At 37.9% G+C, this 15,731-nt stretch overlaps 1 protein-coding gene across 4 annotated transcripts in view; it reads right to left on the bottom strand.

The window, feature by feature from the left end:
• Positions 1-15,731, bottom strand: part of tafa5a (TAFA chemokine like family member 5a) — a 579,339-nt gene that overhangs the window by 108,616 nt on the left and 454,992 nt on the right. For all 4 annotated transcript variants that reach the window (XR_007249806.2, XM_048554490.2, XM_048554489.2 and 1 more), the window contains exon 3: positions 6,720-6,847. Coding sequence is in view for 3 of the 4 variants with exons in the window: in XM_048554490.2 (XP_048410447.1) it covers positions 6,720-6,847 (128 nt within the window). In the remaining variant the exon portion in view is untranslated. The remainder of the gene's footprint in view (positions 1-6,719; positions 6,848-15,731) is intronic.

Here is a 15,731-nt window from a genome sequence, read left to right on the forward strand (position 1 = left end):
CTTTAACTAGAGAGTGCTGGATATATGGAATGCTCTGCCCCAGAAGGCAATAGAGGCCAAGTCTCTGGATGCTTTCAAGAAAGAGAAGGATAGAGCTCTTAAAGATAGTGGAATCAAGGGTTATGGGGATAAGGCAGGAACAGGATGCTGGTTGTGGATGATCAGCCATGATCATAATGAATGGTGGTGATGGCTCGAAGGGCCGAATGGCCTACTCCTGCACCTATTGTCTATTGTCAATTGTTGGAGGCTGGTAAAATTACAACATTTAAATGACATTTGGATTGGTACATGAATAGGAAGGTTTTAGAGGAATATGGGTCAAATGCAAGATTAATTGAGGACATCTGGTCAGCATTGAAGAGTTGAACTGAATGGGTCAGTTTCTGTGCTGTATAATTCTATAGCTCTAAATGTTTTACAAAAAAATCTGTAACCTAAAAGGTAATAAAAGTTCAAATAAGTTCAATTACATTACGCTGAGGTTCATCACAATATGCTCAATGGTACAGCAGATAAAGAAGAAAGCTCTGGTAGAAAATTTCAATATGTATTAGGATGTGAGCATTGAAGCTATTTAGCTCAATATACCTATGGGGTATTTGTAAAGATAGACTAACAAATTGGAATCATAGGATCCCTGGTGTAAAAACTGAAGCTGCTAAAACTTGAGAGAAGCTAGTCTGAGCGTCATATTAAAGATCTAATCAAGGGGAGGTGATGTCAAGGGGAAGACAGAGAAATGTCATTTGAAAGATTTAATCAAGAGGGGACAACGTCAGGGTGCAGAGAATGAGAGTCAAATGAATTTTTTAATCAAGAGGGAAGAAGATCAGGTCAGGAGTGGGAAATGAATGCAGAAGCATACGTCAACGTGCTTAAAGAAAGTTGAGATCAGGGAAAAAGGGTGGAAAGATTTCATTAAAGACAAAGCAGTTGGCCAACTGAAATTTTTCTTCCTATATAAAGTTGACTGCTCAAGCAATGTACTTCTGGAATCCTTATGATCGATCATGTGAGGGGTAATACTCCTTGCATGCTTGTGTATAATAAAGACAATTAATACTGAACACAATATCTGACTCTCGGGGCCCTCAGCTCTGCAGTATTTATATTTAAGCCAGAACTAGGAGACTATTTTGAAGAAAAAAATACATCCATCAGACAATCCTTCCCTTTCACAAACTATTGAATGATGTATGAAGTTCTGTGATATTTGTGAGAGTGCATTTGACATCCATATCTATTTAAAATAGAACCCAATGGTATTTCATCGTCTAATATAGTTTGAGACATTTTCTTTGGTGAGTACTTTTATTATCCCGGGTTTAATATCCACTGATATTATGTGGATGAAAAAATGCTAACTTTTTAAAAGATAAGTAACGTTTTGAATACTTTTACATTTTAGCTTTTCCGATGCTAAAATAAATACAAAGAAGAGGCGCATTGAAAAAGAACAGAAGTTGCTGGAAAAACTCAGCAAGTCTGGCAGCATCTGTGAAGGGAACAACAGAATTAATGTTTCAAGTCCAGTGACCCTTCCTCAGAACTGAAAGATCTGTGGATGCTGTAAATCAGGAACAAAAACACGTTGCTGGAAAACATTCTGAGGAAGGGTCACCAGACCCAAAACGTTAACTCTGTTTTTCTTTCACAGATGCTGCCAGACCTGCTGAGCTTTACCAGCAACTTTGTTTTTGTTCCTGATTTACAACATCCACAGTTCTTTCGTTTTTTAAGAGTCATAATAAATTTGAAACGTTAACTCTCTTTCTCCATAGATACGACTAGATCTATTGAGTTCATGCAGCACTTTGTTTTACTGGAAGTTTTTAATACTCAACTCAATACTTAACAAATCAGATGCATAGTTTTTTTAAAATAATGAAACAGAAGTAATTATATTAATAGAAAGGGCAAATGAATAAATGTTTGAAAAGTTTTGTTCCATAACAGTCTGAAACAACAACCAACAATGTTACAAACGTATTTGTTAGACTCAAGTACAGAATAAAACACACACAATAGTTCCCACTTGATACTGATTCTATTTATACAAAACGTTCGCTGTGATACACAAGATTTATCATATCTGTGTCATGTGATTCAATTTTATGTCTCATTGTCAAGTGGCTCACTTATTTTAAATTCATTAAGTTCTTCCATTCTATTGTCATGAATCAAATGTATCGTTAAACATACAAGATTCTTATGGACATTGACACATACAAGTTTCCTAGGGGACTTCACTAGGTAAGGTGGGACACTCTAGGATGAGAAGACATAATATTACAGTAAGGAGTCAGCCATATAAGACAAAGATGAGGAGGAATTTCATCTCTCAGAGGGAAGCGTACCTGTGAAATTATGAACCACAGAGGGCTTTAGAGGCTGGATCTTTAAGTATATTCAAAATTGAGACAGATACATTTCTAATTAGTAAGGGGGTCAAGGGGTACAGCAAAAAGGCAGGAAAGTGAATCTGTGGATTATCAGATCAGCCGTGATCTCACTGAATGAGGGAGCAGATCAATGGCCTAAATGGCCTGTTTCTGCTCCTATGTCTTATAGTCATGCTCCATTTTTATACTCCCAATAGTATCAGCCTCCCAATCATTTACTCTGTTCATTCTATTATTTAGTTAGATGCTTTCAGTTTAATGTATTTACAGTTGCTTCCTCATATTATTTATATTTTAAATATGTTATGATGTATGTTTGTAGAACGTCTTGGGCACTAAAGATCAACATTCTCTGCAACAGCAAGTCGCCTCCTTGAAGCAGTTGCCATTGTACCTGAAGAATTTTACATAATTAACCCATTTAAATCTTTTCATCAGGCTCCCAGCAGCATTTCTATTCACTCCTAATAGTTCTTCACCGGGGCATATTCCAGATTGCTGTGACAGGAATGCAATGTTTGAAGGTCCGTGTGGTTTCCAAACAAAAATGCTGCCACTTACCAATATGCTATCGCAAAGCAATGTAGAACTAGTATTCAAAGATCACTGTGTAGGGATTTCTAATCAACCTGTTCAGAGATATGATCACATATCTCTGAAGCAGGGGAAACTTGTATCCACACCTCCTGGTCCAGAGGTAGGGACACTGCCATTGACCCAGAACAGCCCTTACCTGGAATACCTTGTATACATACAGATTTCTGTTACGTCTTTGTTCCTTTGGCAGTAATTAAAATAAAATGTTACAAATAAGTGTATAACATTATGCCATCTTTTATCTGCCAAATTATCTTTTCCATCTGAGATAGAGTCAAGGATGTCAATGAATTTTTTGTTTAATTAAAATTGTTGGTCTCGAGAAAGTCAAAGCCTGAGTGCCCAAAATAGAAAATTTCCATCCAACACAAACTGTCAGCTCCATGTATTCCCATGGCAACATCTTGTTTTTTGTGCACTTAGTACAAATCTTTGTCTGCTTTTAAATGCTGCAACCATGTGAATCAATACTTGAGCACACAATAACGGTCCAGAAACTCCCTGATTCCTCAAACAGTGACCTGTCATTCTGATCCCACTAGAATTTGTGGGATCAATGTGAGGGTAAGTCTTTGGCATGGATACTGGCACTAACAGGGAGCGCTTCTAATGCCCATCTGTCCATTTGCACAGAAACATGCCTTTGCTTCTATTTAGGAGTTTCTTGACTGGGGAACATTCCTTTCAGTTTTCCTTTCTGGTCAAAACAGATGATTGTGAGAGCATTGACTTTAAAGTACAGGAGCTATAGCTTGTTTCCTTGGCTTAGATTCTACATGTAGGACAAAGCGAAACTGATATACTCTCATTGAATTGGCATACCAGGTGCTTCAGAAATTCTGGGTCTAAATAGAGAGTAGGAAACTTCAAATTTAGTGGTCCTTTGTGAGATCCACTCTCCAGCTCTCACTTGCCTTGAAAGATGTTGTTTTCTTGGATTTCATTATGTCTTAAGATTCAAGTTAAATCAAAGGCCATCAGAACCTCAAATAATGTTAGTACATCTTGTTCAAATGATCTGTATCACCAAAATAACAATACTATCTATATTACACAATGAGGATTAGTGGAAAGTTAATACTAGAAATGTTCAGTCCTGAACTGATGGTATAAACTTTATGTTATAGCTCCAAACATTTAGTGAGTGGCACAGTGGCTCAGTGGTTAGCACTGCTGCTTCATAGCATCAGGGACCCAGGTTCCATTCCAGCCTTGGGCAACTGTCTGTGTGGAGTTTGCATGCCCTCCCTGTATCTGCATGGGTTTTTGCTGGCACTTTGGTTTCCTCCCACAGGTGAAAGATGTGCACGTTAGGTAGACTGACCACTAAGTTACCCATAGTGCTCAGGGATGTGTAGGTTAGGTGTGTTAGCCATGGGAATTATATGGACTGGGGATTGGTGTGGGTGGGATACTTTTTGGAGGGCTGGTGTGGATTTGTTGGGTTGAATGGCCTGTTTCCACACTGCGGGGATTCTGTAAAATGTTTGTATTGCTTAAAATGAGAATGCTGTAATAATATCAAAGAAATATATTTAGAATTATCCTTTAAAAGATTCCTTCATTGAACATTAACCCTTTGTGAATTTCTGCAGAGTGATTTTCTTCTGATATTTCCAAAACACAAATCAATGGATAAAAGGATAAAGACTCATGGCACCAAGTTCCTCTGCATTAGTACTGCATCAAAATCTCCAGTCTCAGACATGAAGATTGAGCACAAGAACAGAAATGCAATTATAGTGAATTTCCTCATTTCTCTCAGTCTTCACTTGTCAGAGGCCAAAACATACAACAGTCACAGACTTAATGTTTATTGTTGAATAAGGGTGGAAAGGTCTGAAAGGGCTGAAGAGTGTCTCAAATACCAGCATGTCATACAACCTTGGAGAGGGAATAGTGAAGGATCTAGAGAATCTAAGTTCTACCATCTGAATCTTATTCATTGTGTCTGTAACAAGGTCTTTCATATTAATGCAACTTATATGTAGTTGCTATGAGTGACTGACATTTTTTAAGTCAGAAACGAGCCTCTTCTCATAAGACAATCAAGCAATTTTTTTCTCTCCAACACACTAGGCCGAAGACACTAGTCCTGCTGATCTCTACCAGGATAGAGGATGGTGACAGCAAATCTCCCTGATAGCTCATACAATATGTTTAGCAATGGTAAGAATTGAGAATCTTAAAACATTTAGGATAGGACCCATTCAACCAGATGCCCATCAGCCATCAAATGATATGCATGTTTATCAACAGAGCACACAGTAACAGGGCATTAGGCTACATGGAGATCTTAGACAGCAACAGGCACTCAGAGCTGGAAGCTATTATGGCTGCTACATGGTTCTCAAGCTTGCAGCAGCAATAAACCTACAACATTTGCTTTTGGATGAAAGATGTTTTGTGGAAGTTCTTCTATTGACTTCATTTCGAAAAACCTGATCTCTCTGAATAATGGTGTGTCCTATATATATATATATCTTTGATATTATTGCAGCATTCTCATTTCCAGCAGAGTCACTTCTGATATAATTTTCATAGCTGTTTAAAAATGTTGATTAATGTATAATCAGATAACTGGGGCTGATATTGATAACAACAATGTATTCTTAGCAGTGTCTGAACACATTAACAGATTCAGATTCTCAGTAACGAGCTGAATTTATTGACAAAAGAAATCTGTGCTATCCTTGTCTTCTTATTCAATGTACTAATGTGAAAAGGCAAATAAAAGCACATTACTCATGGAGCTACGTGTGACTTATTCAGCCATTGAGTTCCGAGCAAAAAAAAATCTTTGCTAGCTGAAGCATGCCATATAAGTAACAATTAATGATCTATAAATAATCAGGATCCAAACAAAAACAGTGCTGTTAGAATCTATATTACAGTTATATTAGATATAGTTAACAAAAATCATAGTCTGACCAAAATCCAGAACTTTTAACGAATAATAACTGTTGGTTGTAACTATCTTCTTTGCAGGACCATACATACTGGTGAATTTTAAATCATATACTTTTACAAGCAATTGCAGCAGAAATATTTTCAACAATTTGTTCTTCGTAACATAGATCATGAATAAGCTTATTATTTTGATAGATGGGCTGATAAAATCGTTGAACTTTTTTTCCTTTTATTCATTCAAGGGATACGGGCATTGCTGGCTAGGCATTATGTATTTCCCATCCCTGATTGCCCAGAGGGCAGTTCAGAGTTAACCACATTGCTGTGGTTCTGGAGTCACACGTAGGCCAAACCAGGTAAGGCTGGCAGTTTCCATCCCTAAAGGACATGAGTGAGCCAGATGCTCTTTTTTCTTTCCCCTGACATTCGGCAATGGATTCATGGTCATCATAGCTTTCTTAATTTCAGATATTTATTGAATTCAAATTCCACCATCTGCTGTGGTGGGATTCTAACCTGGGTGACCAGAATGTTATCTGGGTCCCTGGGTTATCTGCCCAGCGATAATACCACTCAGCCATTGCTTCCCCAATGTCTTATTTTAATCAATATCTTATTTTATCAGTTTGCATATATCTGAAGTAACATTTTATGAGTTAATGTAATAAAATGGTACACCAATTCACACAATTTAATTTTAGCCAGTCTTGCCTTCTTTTTTGCATGGAGTTGATTACATTGGCATTGAACACACATTATATAATTCTACAGATTGGAATAGTCCGTCATTTTGGATGCATAACTTACCGTAGTTGTCTTTATTCGCCCACCTGGCTGTGTGCAGGTCCAGCCTGACTTATTCATTAACAAATTGCAACCTTCTCCTTCCAAACACGGAAGCATTTCACACCATTGTCTAGTCTTTACAATTCGTGCTGTAAAACAAAGAAGGATGTGCATTATTATAGTGAGCAAACACTACTTCATTTATTTTGTAAGGAAATCCATGTCAGGTTCTGTGGGTGGATACATAGAGGTGCTTTTCTTTAACAATTTTTGACTTTTGAATATTTCTCCACTTGTATCCTTCCCTATCCTGTGATTATCTGTCCCATGTAGTTTTTTGAGGGTGAAGAGAACTGTGGGATTTTTTGTTAGACCTTAGTAAACAGAGGGCAACATTCTTGACACAGGCATATAACAATGTCCATTAATTGCAACCACTGACCACGAGAAACCACTTGCATTTCCACCAAATAATAGCCCTTGTGACACCTCACAGAAGAGTGCAAATTTCAATGTCAAAATCAATTTATGATATGGAACCAAATACTTGAGGAACTACGTTAAAACTCACCAAATTTTTATAACTTTGTCCGCCAACATCTTAATTTACATTGAAAGTCTTGGCTCTAAACAACGTTGAAACATACACGTACATACATAGATACTGAAGGAAATTACTGCAAAAATTTCATAATAATATTTACACTAATGGATTGTCTGTATTTTTTATATTTGTATTAGAAAATAGCAGCTTGGATTTCATTCCCCTTGGTGAGGTAGCTTTGGAGCACCAATACCTATATTTTTGGCTGTGCAGTATTGTCACTATCTCACTCTAATTTCCTCCAAGGTTACTCATTTTCAAAGCAGTGAGAGTTTGAGGAAGGAATCCTACTTCTAATGCACTTACCTTCATTGGGAGGGAGAGAAACCCAACTTATGCTGCAGCCTTTAAAAGACTTTGATCAGTTAAAGAGGAGCATCATTTTCTCCCCAAGAACCTCTGCAGCAGTAGTATACTGAGGGAATGTGAGCATCTGGGAGTACTCCATGATTCTCAAAGAAAACACTGGTTATTTCTTATGGAGAAACCAAAACAAAAAGTTTGTTTGACATTGAAAACATGAAGACGCAAGTGCAGTTTCACAAGGCAAAGTGCCAAAGGCACTCAATGCATTTATACTACCCCAAGAACTTCCACAAAAGAAGAAATTCAACAATCTTAAAATGCTAGCAGCGGTAATTCTCAGCACTGTCACCAAATAGACAATGTCTACTACTCTGCAATCCTCTTTAACACTTCAAATTTTATTTTTCATTGTCTAGATTTTCAGGACCTAACTGAGCAGTCCTTTACAGAAGCAAAATTCGATCATTTCTACTCAGAATCGCACAACTAAATCAACCCATACCATACTGTATTCTAGGATTTAAGAAACAATGTCCTATGTCAACTTAACCTCAGCTCAACTGGAAATGAAATTCTGAGCTCATAGTTGAGCCATAATTAAGGTTATTATCTTCCACCTTTGTAACATTATTTAACTTTACCCTTGTTTCAGTTCACCTGCTTCATCCAGATCTTTGTTACTCTTGACTCAACTATTCCAACCCACTTCTCGCTGGTCTCCCATATTCCACCTTCTTTAAACTTGAGATCATCCAAAACTCTGCTGCCCATCTCTTAATTTGCAGCTAGTTTCATTCTGCTTTCATCCCTATGGTAACACTTTGTTGGCTTCCGATCAGGTACCATCTTGATTTTAAAAATCTCATCCTTGTTTTCAGATCCCTTTATGGCATTGCCCTTATCTAATGTCTTCCAATACCATAACCTTCGAGATGTCAGAACTCCTCTCACTCCAGTCTATTATGTATTCCCCTCATTGCTGCTCCAACATTAGTGACCGTGCCTTCAGCTGCTTCAGTCCCCAGGCTCTGGAATTCTATCCCTAAACCTCCACATCAATGTAGTTCACTTTGTGCCTTTAAAACCCTCCTGAGAAAATCCCTCTTTGGCCAGACTTTTGTCACCAGGGCTAATATCCCTTTTGTGTCTCAATGTCACAGTCATTTCATAGGTCTGCTGTGAAGTGCTTGCTTCATTACATTAAAGGCACTATATAAAAAAAAGTTGTTTTTAGTATCCAAGGATGCTTGAGACGAGGAAGGTGTCACTGCCACTCATTCTGTTAACATTGACTTCTTTCTCCTCCGAAGAGAAAAGAATTTACTACCAGAGTCAAAAACATACGAACACAGGGGAAGCAACAGCAGCAGATAAAAACCACAAGTGTATTGGAAGTGGGGTAATAAATTGGGAGCAGGCAGATACAAAGCCAACTCATTTATATCACATGACAGAAGTGTTATTGCAGCTTACAGAGTACTGGGAGGTGATGGCCTACTGATATTATCGCTGGACTGTCAATCCAGAGACCAGATAATGTTCTGTGGACCTGAGGTTCAAATCCCACTATGGCAGGTGGTGGAATTTGAATTCAGTAAAAGTCTGGAATTAAGTATCCCATGATGGTTGTGAATCCATTGTCGATTGTCGGAAAAACCCATTTGGCTCACAAATGTTCTTCAGAGAAGGAAACTGCCATCCTTATCTGGTCTGGTCTGTATGTGTCTCCAGACCCACAGCAATATAACCAACTCTTAACTGCCCTCTGGACAATTAGGGAAGGGTAATAAATTCTACCTAACCAGCAACGTCCTCATCTCGTGAATGAATAAAGGGGAAAATCTGTATCTGGTACAGACATACAGGATACACGATAAGGCGAATGGTATTCACTCTTCCTAAACTTTAACAGAATGAAAGCTTCTCCTATTTCTAAATGTGAGTAATGTTGATGTACAGGGCTTTCAGCATCACATGCTTTTGGTATTTGCTTGTTGCAAGCGTGAGAAACTTAGTACAGGGTGACATTTCCTCGGTTTATTTGAATAGGCACTTGGTTGTTTTGAACTTGAATACTGCTGAGAAAAGGGTTTCATTGCCAAAGTTTTTCACCTTGCTCCCTTCAGGACAAATGCAAGAATACCAAATATCAAACAATCACAAATTATTTCAAATGATCTGTGCCTTCCTGTCATATAACTTGTTGCAATCACTTGAAATTTGACCTCTTACGTTTGTCCTGATGAGGGCAAGATGAAAAGCATCAGCAATATGTCTCTCTTTTCCAGCAATATTTTGTCTGACAAGATCACCGGTGACCTTCTTGATCTGTCTGGCAATGATTATGGTGAGTTTGACTAAGTGATTACGCTGACGCTCAGAGGTGGGGGTGGAAGTGATAATGATGCAAATCAGAAATGCAACATTTAGAAGAAGGTTATATGTTGTGTAACAAAATGTTCTTAATAAGAACAGGTTTCTCTCTTTCAAACTGCATGATTCTAAACAGAGTGTTATGCTATGTGATGCATCATCTATTCTTCTTGTCTAGGTATTTATTACAGTAGCTGAACTAGAAAAGACATGTTATAATCATCTAGTATTATGTGAAGTTAACTAATTTTTTTGAAAGGTTGAATTTCATGGCTGGTCACGTCTCTCAATCTGTATGCCAGTCGCCAAGTCTCATGTTCTCCCATGTCCCTACTCCAAACCCACACACCAGACCTTGTCATCACAGGGGCTGCTGCCACGAACAACCCATTGTCAGCTCGTAATAGACCCCATTAACAGCCATCGATTCACCCAGGCTCACCTTTTTATGCTCATTTGGTTTTATTTCTCCTGGAAACAACACATGCTGGAGATCATAATGAGTCAACAGTATCCATGGACAGACAGCAAACTAATGTTTTGAGTCTAGATAACTCTTCATCAGTGCAGAAGTGAAGTGCGGAAGGGGCAGCATTTATGTTATAGTTGGGGGCCCGGAGTGGCGGTGGTGGGGTATAGACTGCTGGCGGAGGAAAGATGTTGATTGTTCAGATTAGGTGATTGGAATGTGAGAATGGCAGAGCAGCGATGTGTCCAACTGCCTCTTCTCTGGAAAGAGAAGACAGTCCCACTAAGGTGGGGAGAGAGGACATGTTGACAGAAAATGTATTAAGTAAAGCTAACAGAAAGGGCAGAAATGGGGGAATGTAACAAGTAAAGCTAAAAGGGAAGAAATGGGAGTTGCTTCACAATTTGAAGGTGTTGAACTCATTATTAAGTCCAGAAGGCTGTAAAGTGCCTAGTCTGAAGATGAACTTTTACCTCTTTCTTGGTTCCAACTCGACCAATTATTTACTCCTCCCCATTTCTCCCAGAATCATTTGCAAATCCTGCTGATTATCTCTTTTCATTAAGTCTTGTATGATTTTTCATTTACATAACTTATTTAAACAGACTTCACATTCAGTGTCAATCAGGACAAACCAACCTTTTCAGATCTAACGTCAGTTTCGAAGAAAGGTTACTGGACCTGAAATGTTAACTCTGATATCTTTCCACAAACGCTGCTAGATCCACTGAGTCTTCCAACATCTGCAGTTCTTTGATTTTCCAAAAAATCAGTAGCCCTGCTGTTATTCTGTATTCCTAAATTCCCAGGCTCGATATTATCTGCAATGATTACATATTTCAATGTCAGGGATTCCTTAGAGCATTGTTGCCTAGAGATGCACATTGGAAAAATGTAAAAGCCTGAATGCAACTGACTTGGTGAGATTTGCCCAGGAAATGGAATATCGCACAAAGAAATTCCTGTTATCACTTTAACGTCTAATGCAAAACGCAGGAAGTGACATGTTGGAGCTTTGTGTCTGTGTCCAGCTGCAATAAGTGGCTTCCTGTGTTTCAATGGCACTTGCAAACCTGGCCCTGAGATTTCACAGTTTTAAGGAATGACATTTAAAGTATGTTCTAACAGAGGGAAGGGTGGTGACAGGTGCTGGTAGGTTTAGGCAACTGGAAAGGGGAGTCAATCTTTGACTGAATGATGAGGATCCCACAGTGTGGAAGGGCTACCCCAGTGTCCTAAAGAACAGAAGCATGGCCTCAGCAAATAGCACTCTTACCAAATCATGGGAAGAGTCCCAAAACCAGACTTTTCAGTGGCTTTGGGGCATGATGTTTGACTGCATTTGGGAGGAATAGGCAGTGTGTGAGAGTACTAAAAGGAGAGGCCTAGCACTGCGAAAGCAACAGCGAGTGAAAAGCAAGTACTAGATAACTTGCAGGTTCCACAGCTGGGCAGTGTTCTGGGATCTCACAGCACAAGAGGGAATCTTGTACTTTGTAATGGTATCTGAGGTAGAACAACTCAGAGTAGAGCTTGAAGGACTGGTGGCATGAAACAAAGGACATTGTGAGATTGAGTGCACAAATGGATTTGGTGCTTGATGTGAATAATGCAGCTGACAAGTTGAAAAAGTCCTCAATGGATGTCCTCGCACAGTACTTATTTAGTGCAATAGCAAGAAGGGAGAAAACATTTCTCCAGGACCAGCTTATCCAATTATATATCCTTCCACATGCTTAAAACCAGCTTCAGAGTCAGTATGCATGAAAACCAAACACCATGTGCAAGTCTGTATGGACACATATAATACTTGCCGAAGCCATACATGCAGCCATAAAAGGAGCTATTTTCTCCATTATTCCCATCCACTGTCATTTTTAGTTTTAGTGCAGCATCATTACCTCCACGGGATTAAGTCAAAACGTGACAGATTGGATAACAGACTGCCATACCACCAACGCCAGATAGGAAACAAGGTTCAGAAATACAAAATGCCATTGAAATGTACATACTAATAAAGCATAACAGAGCCAGTAAAAAATATACCGATGACTTCTGAGTCTAATTGCATTTCTAAAACTTTTGACTGACGGTATGCTCTTTTTGTAACATTGAAATCTGAGAAATAAACAATTATGCTTGAAAATTCTGGGAATAATGGGAATTGTGGTCCTTAGATTCTGCCAGAAAGTAAACTTCCCCAGCATGCATCAACTGGGGCGGTTCAGTGGTGCCTGTATCTCCTGGATGCAGAGTGTTGAATATGTTTGTGAAAGGTCTGAAAGATAATAAAATATTTCTTCAGTTTGACAATATCAATAAACCATGTCATTCTGAGTGTGTTAGCAATCTTTTGCAATATGATCCAGCTACATCGAATAGCAATACCTTAGAGTGCTACATTCTATAACATTGCCATCTCCAATCAATAACGTTGAGAAAATAATAACCTTGGTGGCGAGACAAGCTTTAGATTTTTCCACTTCCAATGTTTTCAAGCTAAGGAATTTGTTAATCTATAAAACACGTTATTGATGATGAGTAGTTTGTCTACAAATAGAAGCAAGTACAAGATCTGGCAATGACGTGAATCAGTAGTCATAGATCTTGTCATCCAATTCATAAGAAAAAGCACCATCAATTGGAGGAGGGGATTGAAGAGTAACAGACCTACATATGGGTTAGGGAAATGTTTTTTGTTCCTTTTGCATCCACTGCCAATTAGCACAGACATAAACAAGACTGCCACCTGTTTGCTTATGCAAACAGTATATCGCAATACTTTAAATGTGTTACACTGCATGGAAAATAACTAACATCGGAGAAGAATAAATTCTGTAGCAATGTGGATGCTACTATTATTTTTAAGTTGGAAATATAAAGACTTTAGACTACATTTCCTGTCAAATTTCTCCCAAACAAAGTGCACACTTTTAACATTACCATTCATATTCTTGTAAGAGGATTCACAGAGATATAGCTCAGAAGCTAAAACATTTAGAAAAATCTGTTGCTGAACCACATTGGTTTCTTCCCTCTGTTCTCTTCACCTGCATTGAAACATGTTCAACATACCCTGTCTCCAAAGTTGCTGGCTTTGCAGATAAGTTTAATATACCTGTGCACTGTATTGAGCTGTACAGAGTTGGGCTTGCAAGATACAATATATTTTATGTTGAAACATCCCTGTTGAATGCAGCTCACTCTCCTCATTGCATTTCATAATAATTAATAGAATCATTTGCAAATCCTGCTGATTATCTCTTTTTATTAGGTCTTGTATGATTTTTCATTTACATAACTTTATTTAAACAGACTTCACATTCAGTGTCAATCAGGACAAACCAAGTATCACATTCAATATAACTTTTCTTACATCTCATTTAGTTTCTATGCTGAAAGTGAATGGTCACATGTGTAACCATTTTGCTATGTAATGGACTGGAAGAATCTCATTTGTAGCATTGGAGAAAATGTGTTAATAAGTAAATAATACTTGCAATTCTACAAATTGCGTCAGTAAAAAAGAAATCTTCAGTTTGGCCTTAATCTATACAATAGTTTACTTAGAAAAATGTTGAGTCTGTTTATAGGAACATAGAATATCAGAACAGGAGTAGGCAATTCAGTCTCCTGTACTGATATTCAACATCATCATGCCAGATCCTTGGTCTAAATAGCAAATTCCCCCTTTCTACCCATTACCAATGGAACCATTTGAAATCAAAAGGTTTACCTATCTCTTTCGTAAATATATTCAGTGAGTCAGACTCCATTGCCTGTTATGGTAGGGAATTCCACAGATTCACTATCTCATGAGTGAAGACTTTTTGTCTCATCTCAGTCCAAAATGGCCTACTCACATCATGACAGAGAAGCCATACATAGCATTAAAATCTTAAAAAACAACATAAAGTGAATGATGAGATTAATGTACATTCAAGTCATATTGATGAAGGAGGAACAATGAAGATCTTGAGACATTGGGGATCATGATGCTCAGTTGTACAATCACAGAACAACTTCAATGGGCCAATTATTCTTTCACTGCACATCAATTTTTTTGTTGGTATATGTTCATAATTCCTTTTAAAGTCAGAATCAAACATTAGTTTTCATTTTTCTGACAGGAATATTGTGCATGTTTGACATAACATTTAGAGGAGGCCTTTTGATAATATGGTTGTATAGATTGATTAAGTTTTTGCTCATGTCAGATCAGGGCTCTTTTAAGTCACTGGGAGCAGATAATGATGTGCTCTGATCATTCATTTTGCACAAGTCTATGCTTTCTTTTGTAGAAATGCATTCATTGATTTGAGTGAAGAGACTTATGAGGATATCAACAAAGGCAGCTCACACTATTTGCTATTTTCTAAAAGGGTAGACTTTCTGAAACAGCCTGATTCATGCCTTCCTTAGAGTTATTCACTGTTCACAGCAGAATATGTAGGGCTTTTCCACAAGATGGGATGCGCTTTTGTCTAAACAGTAATGAAAGACTACACATCTCAAAATAACCCTGTGGCTGAGGAACAAAACCAGCAGGCAATGGATTTTTTAAAGGTCTGGACCAAAAGTGAAATTGATGAAAAAAAATTAGTCATGATTTGAAAAAAAGAGAGCAGCTTTGAGGGACCATATGATCTACTCTGTTCCTGTTTCTTAGGCTATTAAATAATACATGGAACAACGCCATCTGACTACAGCTTCTGGACAATACTCAGTGAGGCAGGTGGAACTTTTGAGGTCTTTCCAGGGTAATATATTTTGGGAAGTGTCAGAGTTGATCCCTGTGCCTTCACATACTGATTGTGAGACTCATTCCCTCAATGTTTTTGTTATTCCTTTTTTCAGTCATTCAATAATTATGGGATTAAGGTCCTTCTGAATCCATAGATGGAACTTCAGTTGAACAGTCCATACTGAAGGTGACATGCTGATATTGTAATGCTCTCTCATTAATGTGCTGTTGTGATAATCTAAACAATGAGTATAAAACTGAGATGAGATGCAAAGCTATAACCTCCTAAACTGAAATGATATGCAATCAATCAAACCATTTGACCATTGGACATTTTCCCTTCATAAATCAAAACCACACTGCTGGACACGTGCACTTAGCTTGGTACTCCAATGCAAGAAAAATCCTTCATTTTACCAGACAATGTTTATTATTATAGGCCATTCATTGTGATTTAATGTGTAAAATATGCAATGCATTTCATTATACCAATGAAAGAATAACAGGAACTGTCATAATTCATTTAAAAAGCTTTAT

This window comes from Stegostoma tigrinum, chromosome 25 (genome assembly GCF_030684315.1).
Source record: "Stegostoma tigrinum isolate sSteTig4 chromosome 25, sSteTig4.hap1, whole genome shotgun sequence".
NCBI classification, from domain to species: domain Eukaryota; kingdom Metazoa; phylum Chordata; class Chondrichthyes; order Orectolobiformes; family Stegostomatidae; genus Stegostoma; species Stegostoma tigrinum.